General features: G+C 41.9%; 1 protein-coding gene across 3 annotated transcripts in view; it reads right to left on the reverse strand.

Moving 5' to 3' along the window:
- Positions 1 to 20,052, reverse strand: part of LOC102527302 (cytochrome P450 3A29-like) — a 38,032-nt gene that overhangs the window by 3,346 nt on the left and 14,634 nt on the right. For all 3 annotated transcript variants that reach the window (XM_072943282.1, XM_072943280.1, XM_072943281.1), the window contains 6 exons: positions 19,139 to 19,287; positions 16,119 to 16,246; positions 14,978 to 15,044; positions 7,345 to 7,505; positions 4,686 to 4,912; positions 26 to 188 (listed from right to left, as the gene is read on the reverse strand). In XM_072943282.1, the coding sequence (XP_072799383.1) occupies positions 26 to 188; positions 4,686 to 4,912; positions 7,345 to 7,505; positions 14,978 to 15,044; positions 16,119 to 16,246; positions 19,139 to 19,287 (895 nt within the window). The remainder of the gene's footprint in view (positions 1 to 25; positions 189 to 4,685; positions 4,913 to 7,344; positions 7,506 to 14,977; positions 15,045 to 16,118; positions 16,247 to 19,138; positions 19,288 to 20,052) is intronic.

Here is a 20,052-nt window from a genome sequence, read left to right on the forward strand (position 1 = left end):
TAACGCAGATAGGAAACTCTCTGACCTGTGTTTCTTTACAAGGTTTGAAGGAGAAGTTCTGCAGGACTTTGGTGAGCGCAAGTTTCATGTTCATCATAGCAAACCTCATGCCGATGCAGTTTCGGGGTCCAGTTCCAAAAGGCAGGTATGTGTAAGGATTTATGCTGTCCTGGTTCTTCTTGCTGAACCTGTATCCACAACAGTAGATGACACAAGTTAATGAGACATAAGAACCACAAGACCTCCAGGTGAGGTTTTAACTTAAACTCTCAACCAGTAGCATTAGGGATCATGTTGTGGGCGAGGCATTCATCCTGCTGTGGTTAATGTGTTGTGAGGAAAGAAAGGTCAGCTCCTGTTCCTTCCCATCCCCTCTACCCTGTAAGAGCTCCCAGTCTTGCTGGGGAGATGAGATGAAGGCTGTTTAAAGAAAATTGATCTTTAAACACTTAAACTACAGTCATGGAGGTGAGATGTTCATGCTCTGAAAGTCAAGCAGGAAATGAGACTGACTAACAGAAACGTGGGTTCCTGTCTCCATGGACACTTGTGTTGGCCATATGCTCCTCGAGGAAGGAAGGAGGAGAAGTGTCTCTGAGAATTCAAATTGTTATTTTTCTTGTATTTCATATCCTACCTCCTCCCCTCCCCTTTGTGTCACTGTCTGTCTCTCCGTCTTTCTCTTTCCCACACACAGAAGGTACTTAGGTCAGATTACACTACCCTAAGCACTGGTGTCCTTGTCTGTCTCTTCCATTAGCCTACAAATTCCTTAGTGGTTAAACTCAGTTTCATTCAAATTTGACTCCTCAGTATTTGAATATATTAAGGAAAAATGTGGATTTGGGGAAACTGATATTGGCATCATGTTTACGTGTATTTTAAAGAGGCCCTATTTACAAACATCCTGTAATATTTATAGACAATGTGACTTAAAATAATGTGGGGGCACAGAGAAGAGTAGCAGGAACATGTGGATGGGCAGCTGACACGGGCTCCTGCTGGCTAGGCAGGGAAGGGGCACATGTGCCACATCATCCTCCTGAGGGAGAAGGGAGCTGGCCCAGGTCTCCAGCCACGGACAGCACCAGGGAACCTGTGGGCACCTCTGTCCTCAGTGAGGGTGCTTGAACCCCCAGGACCACTAGGTCCTCAGCCTGAACCCTCAGATTAATGCTAGAGGAAATGACAGTCAATGTTTCATAAAATGGAAATGAGGGAAGGTTGGTGGTGAATTCGGAGAACTAAAGAGAACAGACAGAAAATCTTAAAGGAAATTAAAAAAGCCTGTAAACCTAAAATAAGATAGTACTTAGGTAAATTATGACATACACATGCAAAGACATATACATAGAATGTTATTTAGAGTTTACCATTAAATCAAGTAATCAGTACAAAACCAAATTATATATAATGCCCTTCTAAGTGTGAAGAATCCATATATGCAGCATATCATACGAGAATATTGTGAAAAACTATATGGAACTAAAATGGATAACCTAGGGAAGCTGGACAAATTTCTGGAAATATACAGTCCACCAAGACTGAAACAAGAAGAAACTGATCATTTGAACAAACCGATCACTAGAAATGAAATCGAATTAGCAATAAAAACCCTCTCTACAAATAAAAGTCCAGGACCAGCCGGCTTCACCAGGGAATTCTACCAAACATACAAAGAAGAACTCATTCCAGTCCTTCTCAAACTCTTCCAAAAGATTGAAAAGCAAGGAATAGTCCTAAACTCATTCTATGAAGCCACCATCACCCTGATACCAAAACCAGGCAAACACACCAGCAAAAAAGAGAATTACAGACTAATATCACTGATGAATGTAGATGAAAAGTCCTCACCAAAATATTAGCAAATAGAATCCAACAGCACATAGAAAAGATTATACATCATAATCAAGTGGGGTTCATTCCAGGGACACAAGGGTGGTCAACATACGCAAATCAATCAATGTAATACGTCACATCAACAAGAGAAAGGACAAAAACCACATGATCATCTCAATTGATGCAGAAAAAGCATTTGATAAAATTCAACACCCATTTATGATAAAAACTCTCACCAAAGTTGGTATAGAGGGAACATATCTCAGCATAATAAAAGCTATGTATGACAAACCTACAGCCAGCATAGTACTCAACAGTGAAAACCTCAAAAGCTTCCCACTAAAATCTGGGACAAGACAAGGATGCCCACTATCACCACTCCTCTTTCCAACACAGTCTTGGAAGCCCTAGCCACAGCAATCAGGTAAGAGAGAGAAATAAAAGGGATCCAAATTAGAAAACAAGAGGTAAAAGTGTCACTATATGCCAATGTCACAATACTATATATAGAAAATCCTAAAAGGTCCACACAAAAACTACTAGAGCTGATCGAAGAATTCAGCAAGGTAGCAGGTTACAAGATTAATGTTCAAAAATCAGTTGCATTTCTTTACAGTAATGATGAATCAACAGGAAAAGAAACTAAAGAAACAATCCCCTTTAAAATAGCACCCATAGTAATAAAACACCTAGGAATAAATCTAACCAAGGAGGTGAAAGGCTTCTACACAGAAAACTATAAACCATTGATGAAGGAAATTAAAGAAGACTTTAAAAAATGGAAAGATATCCCATGCTCTTGGGTTGGAAGAATCAATATTGTTACAATGGTCACATTGCCCAAGGCAATCTACAGGTTTAATGCAATCCCTATCAAATTACCCAGGACATATTTCACAGAACTACAACAAATTATAATAAAATTTATATGGAGCCATCAAAGACCTAGAATTGCCAAAGCATTACTGAAGAGAAAGAAAGAGGCTGGAGGAATAACTCTCCCAGACTTCAAAGAATACTATAGAGCTACAGTCATCAAGACAGCATGGTACTGGTACAAAAAAGAGACATATGGACCAATGGAACAGAATAGAGAGCCCAAAAATGAACCCACAAAATTTTGGTCTACTAATCTTCGACAAAGGAGGCAAGAATATACAATGGAATAAAGACAGTCTCTTCAGCAAATGGTGTGGGAAAACTGGACAGCAGCATGTAAAGAAATGAAGCTAGAACACTCCTTTATACCACACACAAAAATAAACTCAAAATGGATCAAAGACTTAAACATAAGACAAGATATAATAAACCTCCTAGAAGAAAATATAGGCAAAACATTATCTGACATACATCTCAAAAATGTTCTCCTAGGGCAGTCTACTCAAGCAACAGAAATAAAAGCAAGAATAAACAAATGGGACCTAATGAAACTTATAAGCGTCTGCACAGCAAAGGAAACCATAAGTAAAACAAAAAGACAACCTATGGAATGGGAGAAAGTTTTTGCAAATGAAACCGACAAAGGCCTGATCTCCAGAATGTATAAGCAGCTCATACGACTCAATAAGAAAAAAAAAAAAACAACCCAATCCAAAAATGGGCAGAAGACTTAAACAAGCAATTCTCCAAGGAGGACATACAAATGATCAATAGGCACATGAAAAAAATGCTCAACATCACTAATTATCAGAGAAATGCAAATCAAAACTACAATGAGGTATCACCTGACACCAGTCAGAATGGCCATCATTCAAAAATCCAAAAATGACTAATGCTGGAGAGGCTGTGGAGAAAAGGGAACCCTCCTGCACTGCTGGTGGGAATGCAGTTTGGTGCAGCCATTATCGAAAACAGTATGGAGATTCCTCAAAAGACTAGGAATAGACTTACCATATGACCCAGGAATCCCGCTCCTGGGCATATATCCAGAAGGAACCCTACTTCAGGATGACACCTGCACCCCAATGTTCATAGCAGCACTATTTACAATAGCCAAGACATGGAAACAGCCTAAATGTCCATCAACAGATGACTGGATAAAGAAGATGTGGCATATTTATACAATGGAATACTATTCAGCCATAAATACTGACAACATAATGCCATTTGCAGCAACATGGATGCTCCTGGAGAATGTCATTCTGACTGAAGTAAGCCAGAAAGAGAAAGAAAAATACCATATGAGATCGCTTATATGTGGAATCTAAAATTAAAAACAAACAAAAACAAACAAAACAAAAATACAAAACAAAAATTGACTCATAGACATAGAATACAAACTTGTGGTTGCCAAAGGGGTTGGGGGTTGGAAGGGACAGACTGGGATTTCAAAACACAGAATAGATAAACAAGATTATACTGTATAGCACAGGGAAATATGTACAAGATCTTCTGGTAGCTCACAGAGAAAAAAATGTGACAGTCAATATATATATATATATATATATATATATATATATATATATATATAGTTCATGTATAACAAAATTGTGCTCTCCAGTGGAATTTGACACAACATTGTAAAATGACTATAACTCAGTAAAAAAAATGTTAAAAAAAGAATCTATATAAGCATAGAAACATGTTCATAAAGACATGTATTACATATCGATGAGGCTTATATGAAGACATTAGGAATTCAGTTGGCTATAATTTTCTTTTCTCTAGTCCACAGTTTGTATAATTTTGACTCAGTGAACTCTCTTGTAAAGAGAAAAATATTCTAGCAATAAAAAGACGTACAAATAGATGATTGCCTAATCACACATTTGTCACCTGTACGGGTTCTCAGAATTTGCAAGCACCCAAAAGGGTCAGGGTGGATTCCTTTCCCCAGGGTCTCGTACCTTTCAGGACGGAACTCCTCAGGCTCTGTCCAAAGTTCTGGGTCTTTGTGAAGAGCGTAGACTGGCACCATCACCACTGTCCCTTTGGGAACGAACACCCCATTGATTTCCACATCTTTCTTACAGACCCTCTCCAGTCTACCAGCAAGTGGGAATATTCTGAGAGTTTCATTCACCACCATGTCAAGATACTCCATCTGTAGCAGGCCATCGTAGGTGGGGGGCGCCTGGAAAGAAAGAAATTACTTTTGACACATCGAGTCTTGGGATCAACTTTCAGCTCAGTCTATGAAGTACTATTGAAATGTTAGGTGCTCCGAAGAATAATTTAAACTGGTAAAGGACCTTAGCAGTTATAGACATTTTAATCTCTCTATGGCCTTTGACCGGCTTAGTGGCTCTTTGAGATGCATGGAATAGGTATGACAATGGGAGACCACTGAGACCATCCCCTAAATAGGGCCTGAAATCTTGCACATTACCCTGCAGTGATTTTTCTTTCTTATTAAAAAAAATGACTAATAGAATATGACTCTACTGTTAAGTGAAAGCTGAAATTATTATTTTGTTTTAAAAGGAAGGCACACATCTCTACCAAGGAAAAGGTTATGTGCGAAATAACAATTTCACTCTTTAACATAAAGTTTCTAAGTTGAAAACTCCTAATCACTAATTCTAATGAATTACTAATGATCACTATTCTAATGAATATACATATACAATTTGAAAAGATTACGTAATCTAAAATCCCTATAAATAATTTGGGGAGAAAAGGGTTCCTTTCTGGACCAAATATGCAAAAGAAGGGTAAGATGGATGCTCCACGGGACACACTTTCAGACCTAGGGGAAGTTACCCGAGGGCCAGGACCCCGACCTCGGCCCCGCCTTCCGTTGCTGAGCAGTCTTCTGCTGTCACTGAAGTTTTGACTGTAAGGTCTGAGGGTCTAATCAAGCCTCTCCAGCCCCAGAGGCCAGGTCTCCTAACAATTCCAGTTTTGGCAGAGATCCACCAACAGTGAGGGTGACGTGTGGCTGTCACATGGTGTTGTATTTTAGAGGCAATATCCTAAAGGGTAAGAATTGGCTCAGGAGCCAGGGACACCCTGGCTCAGAGCTTGGCTTTTTCTCCATTGGGTACACGACGAGTGTATGCAAGGATTCCATCTCTCGGCAGCTCAGTTTTCTGATGTGTCACATGGAGATAATTCGAGCTGACACGTCACAGGGCTCTGTGGCAGAGACACTCACTGCTCACCCCGTGTCCACGTGGTCCCCACATTTCCCAGCCCACCTGAAGTTAGGGAAACCAGCGCTGCCAGTGGGCTGTGAACTGAGTTGATTATGGCAGTTCAGGGACCAAATAATTGAAAAGCCAGTGAGCAACTGTCAAGTCCCTTATCCCCAGACAACAAGACCCATGTTCCAGACAACGCAGCTACAGGACAGTGGGGCCTTAGTCAGTATCCCTGAGTAACCCTGTCGATCCGAGCTCCCCACTCCCATCCTCCACTACTCCTCCTTGTGGGACTTGTAAATGCGGGAACATACCTTTGCTCTGAAAGCCCCTGAGATTTGAGGGTTCATCTGTTACTGAGGCATAACTTAGCCTCTCTTGACTTAAAACACAATTTTAGGAAGATTAGATTCATTTGAAATGGAAAGCATTCAGAGCATACACATACAGTAAAAAGCAAATGCTCATTAGCATCGTGGTCATTATAAGCATTATTGTAAACGAGAACACAAGACTTAACCAACTAAAGGTCTCTTAGTGACCTTTTCACATTCTTGTAGTAAAAAAAAATCTCAAAACGGGGTTAACAGAGAAGAAGGATTATCTCTAATTTAAGTCAGCCCTACACTGTATCCTTATCTTGTATTTAAATGAACCAGGACTCTGAAATGTCATAAAACTTGTCGAAAACCACAGTCATGAGTCAAACTCACGTCTTCTATTTCCCACCCTATGCAATCTGTGGTGACAAGGTTCCTCCTCATCTGCAGCTTACTCAGGGTGGGAGATTGAATTGATGGTCCCAATTCTGCACCCCTTCCTGTGTCCCTGCCTTTGCCATCTAACTTTGTGGTGCCCTCGCTTTGTGACTCTGGGGTTGACCAGCTTGTCTGAAACAGTGGAAAGTTTCCTAAGTGTGCTGCAAGCAAAGGTTTGAAGGCACCCACATGAGTGGGTTTCTTTCTCCTGCCACCTACCACTGCCCTGAGAAGCAGACATGGGGGGTACGAGGGACGTGTGGGGCACGTGTGCAGTTGAGTCAGCGCAGCCAGCTTAGCCAGTCACCCTAGACCAGCCAACACCCAGACCAAATCAAGTCAAGCCTCAGCAACAGGTAACTAAGCAGACACTAGAGCAGTAAATGCTTATAGCTTGATGCACTGAGGTTCTGTCATTTTTACTTGGCATTATCCTGACATCTGATTTGGCAGGACCAGCATGTTTTCCGAAGTACTTACACTGCTGTGAGTAGCACATATACCTATGTTTCTCCTGTCATTTTGCACTCCTTAAATCTTTCCTCAGTAGTGTGTGTAAAAGATTTCGTGCTCACGATTTTCGCAAAAATCTCATAAGAAGTGGAGAGGAGGTGTTCTCTCTGAGGCTTCACCTTACCCGCCCCCTTCAGGCACCATCCGCTCACCTTGTTGGGGAAAGTCGCATCAATCTCCTCCTGCAGCTTCTGCTGGACATCGGGGTGCGTGGCCAGTTCATACATAATGAAGGAGAGAGAATTGCTGGTGGTCTCATAGCCAGCAAAAATAAAGATAATGCCTTGGGCCACTATTTCTAGGTCAGTCAGAGCTAAAAGGAGAGGAGAGCCATTGTAGGTGAAGGACAGCAACATAAAATATCACAGTTAAGATGATCAGAAAGCCAAATGAGACTGCCAAACCCCTAGGGAAAGAAATGTAAAAGCAATTCAAAGTCACACTGAGAATTGTTTGCACTCTCATGTCCTCCTTCAAGTAGCAGAAAACAAATCAAAACAACAAGAATTGTCTTAATCCCATTTTTGTGCTGTGTCTGTACTAATCCTGGCCCCTGCATCTGGTTATGCCAGAATCAGCAAAAAGCCATTGACTGTGGTCTCATCAAGGGCGTTAAAATAGCAGAATAAAGACTGTGTCCATAAAAGGACATTGACAAATAGAGCCCTGTGAATGGAATTAGCAATGCTGATTCAGTCATGGCCTGAGTGTCACCTTTCTCGGTACATGTCCTCTCTCTCTGTCCCCCTGTGCGCCCAGCAAACAGCCCTTGTGATCATAAATTTCTCTCACTTTCATTTTCTCCTGAGAGAAACCGAGCACGGTCAGGCTCTGATCTTTCTGATAGGACTGGATTAGGACCTTTACATACTCAGAGCACTCAGATCAAGGTGGTATCTGCCCCAGCCATGGATTCACACGATAATAATGATAATAAAAAGACTGTTAAAAGGGTCTACGGGATTTGATTTCTCAATGATGATACCTGTGATGGTAATTGAGCAATTTCAACTCTCAAAGTTACTGTCCCAGTATTCACAACCCCCCAGGATAAAGTGTAGAGCTGTGTCGTCTAATATGTAGAGAGTTAAATTTAAATTGATTAAAAGTAAATACAGTGTAGCATTCAGTTCTTTGGTGCTGCTAGCTACGTGTCAGGTGCTCAGGAGCCACGTATGTCTAGTGGTTACTATAGTGAATAGGTGCAGATACAGAATGTTCCTTTATCACAGAAAGAGGTACTGTACCATAGACGAGAATATATAAACAGATCAATATAGATGTACACATTAATTTAGTTACATTTATAGTGGTGTGCTGGCATCAGTTCGCCTGCGCTTAAAAACAAATTGTTAAAAATTCAAGAGTTTTGTGAGATGCTTGTCAAACCACTGGTGGCTTGAAATTGACCACAGGAGAGTACTCATGCTATGGAATACACTACATGTCAGGGCATTCTTATTTGAGAGAGAGAGAAGCTGTCTACATCATTGAATATGAGTAGATATTTTCAGTGAGAAAATAAATAAAATAGAGATTAAAAATTGAAAAGATTACTAAAATCAAGTGTTGGTTTTTTGAAAATGTAAACAAAATTAATGAAGCTTTAGCCAGGGTCACCAAGAAAAGAGAGAGCACCTAAAAAACCAAAATAAGAAATGAAAAAGGAGAAATAACACCTATACCATAGAGATAAAAAAACATCAGAGAATAGTATAGACAGTTATGTGCCAACAAATTGGACGCTCTGGAAAAAAGGGACAAGTTTCTAGAAACACACAGCCTGCCAAGACTGAGTCAATCAGAAACCGACAATTTGAACAGACCATTCACTAGAAGTGAGATTGAACGTGTAATTAAAATACTCCCAGCAAAAAAAAAGTCCAGGACCAGGTGGCTTCACAAGGGAATTCTACCAAACATATAAAGAAGAAATCATAGCTATACTTCTCAAACTGGTCCAAAAAAATTGAAGACGAGGGAACACTACCAAATCCATTCTGCAGTGGCCACCATTCCCTTGATCCCCAAACCACACAAAGACACTACCAAAAAAGAACATTACAAGCCAATATCATTGATGAATACAGATGAAAAAAATCCTCAACAAAATAATAGCAAACTAAATCGGAAAATGCATAAAAATAATCATACATCTTAATCAAGTTGGACTTATTCCAGGGTCACAAGGATGGCTGAACAGTCACAAACCAATCATTGTGATGCACCACATTGACAAAGGGAAGGCTAAAAATCACCGCATTATCTCAACAGATGCAGAAAAAGCACTGATAAAATTCAACCGCATTCATGATTGAAGCTCTCATCAACGTGGGTACAGAGCAAACTTATCTGAAAAGAATAAAGGCCATTTACAACAAACCCACAACCAACATAATATGCAACTATGAATCTGAACACGTTCCCACTGAATTCAGGAAGAAGACATGGTTAGTTTCAAACTGACAGTAGTTTGATGAACATGTCACAAAATTCGTGAATCTTAAACAACTGTGCAAAATTGTTATTTAGATAGTTGTTTTCTTTTTACTGGATGTTTCTGACATTTCATTATTAGCATATAGACATGCAACATATTTCTGTATATTAATCTTGATCCTGCAACCTTGCTGAATTCATTTATTTGTTGTAATAGGTTTGGGGTAGAGAACTTGGAGTTCTTGTATAAAGTACCATGTCATCTACAAATAGTGACAGTTTTACCTCTTCCCTTCCCATCTGCATTCCTTTGTCTGGTTTTTTGTTTTTGTTTTTGTTTTTGTTTTTTTGGTCTGACTGCTATGGCTAGGACTTCCAATACTATGTTAAACAGAAGTAGCCTAAGTAGACATCCTTGCCTGGTAACCCTAGTAACTATGAGCACTCCTAGATCCTAGATCATGATTGCTACATACCATTTCTCACTAACAGGCACCAGAACTCCTTGAAAACCGGCTCATGGAAATCAAAGAGAAACCTGGCAAGTCTCGCATCAGAAAATGAAGACGGTCTCAGAAAATGACAGATACAAAGGATACAAGACGCTCCATGCTATCGTGGTGGATGTACCTCGTCACGCATCTGTCAAAACCCACAGACTGCACAACACCAAAAATGAAACCTAATGTAAACTACAGACATCAGGTGGTAATGGTGTGCGACTGCATGTGCACAGCCTGTCACAGGCGCATCCCTCCGCAGTGCTCTTTTGATGATGGCGAGGCCGCGTGTGGGCTGGGGCAGGGTGTATATTGGAAATATTTGTATTTTCCACGTGATCTGCTGTGAACCTAACTGCTCTAAAAACAGTCTATTGAAAAGAAAAAACATTTTAAAAAGAAGAAAAAGAAAGGATACAGGAGCCCACTTGAAAAAGCTCCAGTGGAAAACCTGAGAGAATCTTAGACTCAGAACAAAGACTGATGGGCTCACACAGGCACCGCCCGTCTGTGAGGCCCACTGCTGTCCATGGCAGCGCACTGCTAATAACTTATCTAGTCTTGTCCTTCATCTCTGGTAAATTCTTTCACCAACCCGTGCGTCACGGTGTCACCGTCCCCCACCGTGTTGTGTGTAGCCAATATTTGGTGGCCCAGGCGGTCCTTGGGGCTTCTGTCTCTCTCTCTCTGCCTCCTCCTCATGGGAGTCTCCCCCTGGCTTGATTGGATGCATCGTTCTGGAGGCTGGAAGCCTCAGGGCAGTCTTCCCTCTTCGGCTTTCCTTTCTTCTCTCATACTTTCCTGCTCTTCCCTGTCATTCACAAATTCTGCAAAGTCTTGCCGAGGACCGAGGAACCCTGGGTGGGCTCCTCTCAGCGGGCTCTGAAACCCAGTCTGACAGATGGCCCTTGGTGCTGAATACTCATGGGAAAGGCATCTTTTCTTTTCCAAATACCCTCCTCTCCATCTCCCCCTTCCTCTGACTCTGGCCCTTGAGACACGCCTTGGCTCTCCAGCCCAACAACGTGGTGCACCCCTGAGCCTTCTCTCCGCTTTTTGCGGATCACACCTCCAGATTTGCTGAGCCTCCTGCCTTCAATCACTGCTCCAGGTAGAAGTCACTGGTGGGTGAGCCCCCACTTTTTTTCTTTGCCTTTCAGCCCTTGTGCGGGTTTTGGCCCTTGCACTGGTTGGCTTCTCTTTCCTGGCAGACACTCAAAGTAAGAGGACACCACAAGTTCAGCCTGTGTCCTTCTGGGCTAGGCTGCCCCAGGATAGAGTAGAACCTTCTCTCTTTGATACCGCCCTAGCTACAGCGGGAGACGCCTCTTGTATTCCCCGAGACTCACCTTTGGATTGCAGTTTAAAACACGGGGATAACGCTGATCCCCAGACATTAAAGCAAAAGCAGCTCTGAGCTATAATACAATCTTCCAGCTTGATTCTGTCTGCCACAAACTGGGCAAATCGTCTGAAGTCCCCTGTGCTGAGGCCTTTACCGCCCTCTCCCCAAACTCGCATCTTCATAAAAATTGCCGCGCGTGTCTCTCCCGATTCTCTTTTCCTGTTTTACTGGACACCGTCTTTAAGATTTCCAACAATTAGGGGGAAATATCGGGGCTAAAGAGGAGAAAAGAGGTAAGGAAACAGACGAACAAAAAGCCAGATACTGCCGCTGCCACTGCTCCCTCTGTGCCCGGACCAGAGGTGTGGCTCCAGACAGAACCCAGAGCCCGCCAACCAGTCACCACCCCCCACCCCCGCCTCCCCTGCTTCGGGGACGTGTGAGTATCTTAGAAAAAAAAAAAAAAGAAAAAGAGAAAGGGAAAGGGAAAGGAAAAGGAAAAGGAAAAGGAAAGGGAAAAGGAAAAGAAAAAAAACCTTTCTCTGGCCTCTAAGGGAGCAAAGTCATTCTGGAGGAACTCGCCTTTGAGATGCAAATATTCTACCTGTCCTTCTCTGAGAACCCTGATCTCGCCATCTTTCTAAAACGCACATTTCCAGAAAGGGGTGAAATGATTTGGAACTTAACCTGTTAAGGACAAATAGAAATCTCGTCTCTTTCCCATTAATACTAGTAAAAAGGATTTAACCGTCTTTGATTTGTTCCATTTGCCAGAAACCCAGTTTGAATGCAACTTCTTTTGTAACTGATGGGTTTTAAATTCTAGTTTTACTAACCGAGGTCTGTATTTACAAGGCTCACCTCCCAGGCCATGCCTTGCCCTTAGGTTACAACAAAGGGGGCAGGCACTGCCAACAAGGAGCTGTCCTGCCCCTGGGGATTGTTACAGGTTTAACTGAATTATTAAAGGAACTTCAGGTTTGTTCCTAAAGCTCAGGAATCTAAATGTATTTCATGATCTTACTCAGAGTCACGTTCATCTAATTGTCAGGTTTACGGTTAAGCACCTCAGTCCAGTACTTCTGGGCTACCTTGGTGGATTTCTCCACTCCAGGGGTCTAACTGCTAGGCCGTCAGGAAATTCTTTCTAGAAGAAAGAACTTACAGTTCTGTTCAGGCCCCTAACGCGGTTACCAGGTGGGATTCCCTCACCCGGCCAGGTACTGTCTGCTCTCATCCTGGCCACAGATGCGATTTTCTTCCGAAGTCACTGAAGCTCAGTCAGAGCAACAGGCAGCCGCTTGACGCAGCAAGCAGAGCGCAGCTCTCGGGGGAGCTGTGAGCAGGAGTCCGCGTAACCGCAGATGCGGGAAGAAGCAACGAGAGGGAGCATCTCCCTGGGCCGGAACGGGCCAGTAAGGCAGGCGGGCCAGAGGGTTCTGCTCCTGTGCAGAAGGCCTCGTCCAGCACGTGGGCGGCCCGGCACCGAGTCCCCGCCTGGCCGAGAAGCGAGCCTCCTCGCGCCCGGGGTGAAACGGTCATGAAACGCCTTCCAGGCCGTGGTGACTTTTTGACCACGAGGGCGCTGGCCATCTGCCGCTACAAGGGTTAGGTCGCAAGCCACTGAAGGCCATGACCCCCCGCACCCCCTGAAAGGAGCTCAGGGTGGAGGTCAGAAATGAGGCGCTCTGAGCTTTGGAAAAACTGATGGAACGGGCCTTCAGATAGTTAGATATTTTCAGAAGAAGAGTTGATGACCCAAATTCTTGCATCTCCTCATATCTAGAAAAGCACTAAAATCGTTAAGGGTGGCATCTGCTCTGGCCAGTAAGGAGAGCTGTCTCACATAACCACACTGCTCTGGGCGTCCTTATGCCAAAGTTTAGCGCAAGGTGGTCCCTAAACAGACCTCTGACTGCTTCTCCAATGACTTTTCTTAGTCCCCTGAGCAGATAAGTTCTTCCTTTCCAGACATCCTCAAATTTCTTCTCTCCGTTTTTGCTGGGTTTATCTATTTATCTTGGTATCCACGTTCTTTTATGCTGTGTCCCTCTCTTACAAAATGTCTGTCTTTGAGCTGCAAGATCTGTGAACTTAGGAACAAATACACCCCTCCTACCAAGATTGCTGCCGTGAACCAAGCCAACATCCTGGTGATGCAGCCCTTGGACGCCATTGGGGTCTCCTTCCACTCCCACCTTGAAAGCTGCCGGCATGTCAGGGACCCAAAACCCTGGACAGATTAGCGTGAGAGACAGGGACAGCGTGACACCCCACATTCAGCAGGAAGCAGATACGGAAGATGAGACCTTCACCCTTGTTCCAAAGATCTGTCACTGCCAATCTGTCGGGGGGCATGTGGGGCCAACTGACGTCGTTCAAAAGTCCAATGACCCCCATCCCTGGGCTCTCAGAAGTCTGCCTGTGATCCCTCAACAGATAAAGTACATCCTTTACTGGGCGTGTTTCCCCTAACAAACTAACAGCCCTGGGTAACGCCTAATCTCACAACAGCTCAGGCTGGCTTGTGTCAGCCCACCTTATCAGAGTCACAAAATTCATAGACCCTAAACTTCTTACCTCACCTACAGCCAATCAGAGACTCGTGTACAAGCCGATCAGGCACCTTGTGACCCGACCTTATAAAAGACCCCAACAGCCGCCCTCGATGTTCACACAGGCACCTGTTGTCCGTGTGGCCTGCTGTTGTCTGCGGCAGCATACCCCAGTACCCTCCTTTTCTAGTCTCAAAAATAAATAAAGAGAGAAAGAATGACGTAAGAGAGTAATCAGTTATACATGAGGTCATACTGACATAGATACATGAACAAATCAGTGGATGGGGGAGGATGGAAAACTCTCCCTTACAAAAGGACAGACTCATAAATGCAGAAGAATGATGCAGTTAGAAAGTCATCATTTTGCAGCCGTCAGAGTAAGATTTCAGTCAAAGCTCATCCATAGGTGATAAAACTCGTGGGTGACTCTTTGAAGAGGAACAAAATAGGTACAGTCTCAGGTGCTTCTCCTATAAGCTACATATTAATGACAAAAGGAAAAATTAAACTTTATAGTAGAGAAACCCAGTGAAGACAGCTTTAACTAAGTGTTCCCAGTTGAGGTCACCAACACTGGGGCAATGTCCCTCCCGATGTGATGAAGCCTTGGTGCAAATTCCAGGCAGAGGTCCTGACTCGGTGGGTCTGGAGGAGCCTGAGAATTGACACTGGAAACAAGCCCCCCAGAGGCTGGGCTGCAGGTGGTCCAGGAGCAGGACTGACTCTGGGTGCGACGTCTTGTCATCCTCGCCCTTCACGCTCTGAACAAAGTTGTGCCTGCGTAGTTCTGGGAAGTACCTCTGGCTACTGTTTCTTTTTTAACATTGGACATTCTTCAATTTGGCAAAATTTCATCAGCCTGGAAAACTTCCTGCACGTTTTCAGAACCACCCCCTACCTCTGCAGCTCCCCAGAGTGGCCCTCTGAAGTACTCCTTGGTTACCTTTATGGGTGCCCGTTTCTTTGGAATTCTGGGAGTTAATCATCAGCTGGAGAAAATCCACTCGGTGCTGGAAGCAAAGAGAAATTTCAGTGACAGAGCGTTACTTGTGAAGCCATAAAGAAATCAGAATTGCAGAATTTCACCTCTTTCCTGAGAAAATGCCCCCTTAAAGAGCAGAGTTCTGACTAGTATTATTTGAATTCTTAGTGGACAAAAACAACCCCCTACAAATCTTGGAGACCATGATGTGTCCCCGAGGGAAACCCGGCCATCACGCCCAACTGCTTTTTGTTCCTCGCCCTCTCTGATCTTGGGCTTCTCTGGCTTTTGAAACAGTTCTTTGCCGAAGAGCTGTCTGTCCCTCTCCCATCATCCCTGTTTGCTCAGGAGAAAGTGCATGACTTCCACCCTTTTTTCCCACCAGCTTTAACTCTTAAAGAACGGCCACATAAATTAATACGCTGACATCTGCAGAGTTCATCAGCAACTTTTGTAGAAGCATCTTCAAGTGCCCACCCTTCCAGGACTCTCCACACTCTTCAGTCACATCCTGGAGTACACAACCCTGTCCTGTGACCTGCAGGCATCCTTGTGCTGACCTACAGGACCCATGAAGGCAAAGCTGGCTTAACCAGCTTACAGCCTCGTGGCCCAGGGAAGACTCCTGCCCACTCCAGACTATGAGAGGCCTCAAATTTAGCACAGACTGCGCTCTTCCAGGTGCCTGATGGGGTCTTCCAGTGGAGGTCATGCAGCATAGGAGGCTGAGAGGTTAAGTAATTCTCTGCCAATCTAGTATGTGGGGAAATACCTGTAAAATCATTTTGAATCAGTAGCTTTTATCCCTTAACCATTTATTGAAGAAAACTGGTAAGCTCCTTACCTCAGTAATATTTCTGCAATGACATACTAATCAGCATGCCTACTGTTATAGCCAAACATTGCTCTCTGACTCATATTCTTATTTCCTTCCCCAATCTCCTCCTTCTTCAGTCCCTCCAAATTTTAGAATTTCCTGATCTAAACTCTATAATTTTCTACCTACCTCTAAAAAATGCAGAGATGTGCATATGTCATACATGTGTCGCTCAATAAATTATCAAAAAGTAAACATCCTCATGGAACCACCACCAGACTTTACCTTTTGTTTATCTTTGAGGCGATTTTCTTTCATTCTTTTTACGGACTTTGTGAAAAAATTCACAACACTTCTTGGAAACAGAGAAATATTTAATGCTTCACAGACCGGGGTGAGGAATGGAAAGAATACTGTAGGGAAAAAAACAAAAGGAAAGCACAGTGAAAATGCAAAGTTTACCTGGAGCAACTACTGTTTAGTCCATCAATCAAAAAATAAAAACACCAGAGCACTCAAGCAGGAGCCATTCCTCTACATTTGCTCAGACTTCCAAGCCAATGGCTGAGCAAGAGTAAGTCCACATCCAGGGGCCATCACTATAGGAGTGAGGTCAGTGTCCCCTTTTGCATCTTTGGGATGACCAAAGGAACAGGATTATATTCTGGTGCCTTGGTGTCTTTAATTCTTGGACTGGTTTCTCTTTGGATAAACCAGGCCATAGTCTGTTACTTCAATCAACCATGCTATTTAAAAAAAAAGAATAGTCATGATAGAAATAATACAGTGTATGTCTTTCATCACAATAGAATATAGCTAGAAATCAATAAGAGAAAGAAAATTGGGAAACTTTCAAGTATGTGGAAATTAAATGACACACTCCTAAATAACCAATGGGTTGTAGAAGATATCAAAAGGATAATCAAAAATTACTTTCAGATGAATAAAAATGAAGACACAACATATCAAAACTGATGGGATATAGCAAATGCAATGCTCAGGGAGAAATTTATGGCTATATATTTGGTTTACATTTTAAACCAAATCGTTTTAAAACATTTAAACATTTTAAACCAATGGTTTACATTTTAAAAGAACAAAGATCTCAAGTCAAAAGCCTAACTTTCCACCTTAACACACTGCAAAGAGAAGAGCAAACAAAACCTAAAGGGTAGAAGGAAGAAAATGAAAAGATGAGAAAAGAAACTCCAATGAGCAGGAGGATTAAAAAGCAATGGAAAAAAAATCAATGAAACCAAAAGTTGTTGCTTTGAAAAAAAGTTTCAAGCGAATGACCAAGAAAAAAATTGAAAATGCTCAAATTGCAATACCAGAAAGAAAGAAGGGGGATTGCAACTGACATTTTAAAACTGAGGACTGTACAGAGAGAGAAAGAAAAATACCATATGATATCACTTATATGTGGAAACTAACAAACCAAAAAAAAAAGATAGAAATGAACTTATCTACAAAACAGAAACAGACTCACAAACATAGAGAACAAACTTATGGTTACCAGAGGGTAAAGCAGGTAAGAAGGGATAAATTGGGACTTCAAAATTTGCACCCCATGGGGAGTGATGGAAATGTTAATCATGGTGGTGGTTTTATTGGTGCATACATTTATTAAAATTAATCAAATTGTACATCTGAAATATGTGTAGTTTACTGTAGAGGAACCATACCAAAATAAAAATGTTTAAAAAATACCGAGGACTATAAAGAAATCTATGAACAGCAATATGGCAATAAATTAGATGACTGAGATAAAATGAACAGATTCCAGACGAAAACCACAGAAACTTACTCAAAAAGAAATGGATAATCTGAATACACCTATAAGAAGTACAAGGTTTGAGTTAGTAATCCAGAAACCACCCACAATTTGGCAAGGAAAAGCTCAGGTCCAGATGGTTTCAATGGTGAATACTGCCAAATATTTAAAGAAGAATTAACACCATTTTTTCACAAACTCTTCCCTAAAATAGAAGACATCGAAACATTTCCAAACTGTATGAATCTGATTCTAAAACAAGGCAAAAATAGCACAAGTGAAGAAAACTACAGAATGCAATCCAACTATAAATGGGCAAAGGATTTGAACAGACATTCATATGAAAAAGAATGTGGGAAAATCTATGGGACGCAGCAAAAGCAGTCTTAAGAGGGAAGTTCATAGCAATATAGGCCTTCCTCAAAAACAAGAACAATCTCAAGTAAACAACCTAACCTATCACCTAAAAGAATTAGAAAAAGAAGCGGAAACAGAACTTAAAAGTCAGCAGAAGGAAAGAAATAATAAGTATTAGGGAGGAAATAAATAAAAAAAGAGATTTTAAAAACAATAGAAAAACTAATCAAACCAAGAGCTGATTTTTTTGAAAGAATAATCAAAATCAACAAACCTCTGGCCAGGCTCACCAAGAAGACAAGAGAGAAGACACACATAAGCAAAATAAGAAAGGAAGATGGAGAAATTACAACCAGTACTACAGAAATACAAAAAAAAAATTAAAGAATGCTACGAACAACTATATAGAAACAAGCTGGACAACCTAGAAGAAATGGACATGTTTCTGGAAACATATAGTCCACCAAGACTGAATTAAGAAGAAACAGATCACTTGAACAGACTGATCACTAGGAATGAAATAGAATCAGCAATAAAAAAAAACCAAAACCTCCCTATAAACAAAAGTCCAAGACTAGATGGCTTCCCTGGGGAATTCTACCAAACATGCAAAGAAACACTCATACTGATCTGTCTCAAACTCTTCCAAGAGATTGAAAAGGAGAGAATACTCCCAAACTCATTCTATAAAGCCACCATCACCCTGATGCCAAAACCAAAGACATTACCAAAAAAGAAAATTAAAGGCCAATATCATTGATGAACATAGATGCAAAAATCCTCAACAAAATATTAGGAAGCAGAATCCAACAACACATGAAAAAGATTGTACACCATGATCAAGTTAGATTCATCCCAGGGACACAAGTATGGTTCAACATACACAAATCAGTCAGTGTGATACATACACCACATCAAGAAAAGAAAGGACAAAAATCACATGATGCTCTCAATAGATGCAGAAAAAGCATTTGATAAAAGTCAACATCCACCCATTTATGCTAAAAACTCTTACCAAAGTGGGTATAGAGGGAATAGATCTCAATGTAACAAAAGCTATTTATGACAAACCCAGAGCCAGCATAATACTCAATAGTGAAAAACTGATAGCCTTCCCACTAAAACCTGGATTAAGAGAAGGATGAATAAAAAAAAAATAAAGTAGTCTCCATACTTATTGTGAGAAGGAATGGATCAAGGAAATTAAATCTTAAAAGTTTCTTGGAATTTTCTACAAAAGGATCCTGTGGGTTGTTGAGGGAATCAACGTTCACTCCAAATGCTGTGCTGGTAATCACATCCATGCTGTAGGCCCCAAAGATGCTGAGTAGAGAAAGGAAGACATGAACAATTAAAATCAACACCTCTTTACTGTCCCTACCCAACACATGCAACAAGAATGTATGTAAATTCAGGTGCCCAAGACAGGTAAAGAGCCACATGCTTTCAGAACCACCTGCTGGATCATCTGAATAGTCTGTGTAACTAACACTTGCCTACGAGGTGTTTATGAGGTTCCAATGATGCAGATGACGCTGCACTGGGGATGATGGGGACACTAAGGAAAGTTAGACCCCCAGAACCTGTTTCTCAGGAGCTCAGGCCTGGTGGGATAGATCCCCATAATCAGACAAATTTCAGTAGTGTGTTTTGACTATAGACAATAATAGATGTATATATAAGGATTGTTTTTGCGCAGAAAAAGGATGGAATACTACACTTTTCCCGGGGAGTCGAAAAACAGGGCACTGATGTGGGTCTTGCCTCACACAGTACCTGTGCTCAGAACTGACTCCTGTTCAGCACATTACAGAACAGCAGCACCCTGTTCTGAGTTGCCAGGACAACTTCCTTTTCTTCCAACCCTCCTTGTCTTACACCCCTGCTAAGGCTCCTGAAAGACCCGCTCTTCCTCAACTCCACTGATCTGTGGTTGCCCTGAGGGAAGAATCATTTCTGTAAAATGTAACAACCAAAAATGTTTATAGTTTAAAAATAAATAAATCACTTCAACGTTGACTTAGGGATCCCATAGATGGGTGATAATATGTTCCCAGTTTTCCTGGGACATTCTCAGTTTACACCTGT

Source organism: Vicugna pacos, chromosome 18 (genome assembly GCF_048564905.1).
Source record: "Vicugna pacos chromosome 18, VicPac4, whole genome shotgun sequence".
Lineage (NCBI taxonomy): Eukaryota > Metazoa > Chordata > Mammalia > Artiodactyla > Camelidae > Vicugna > Vicugna pacos.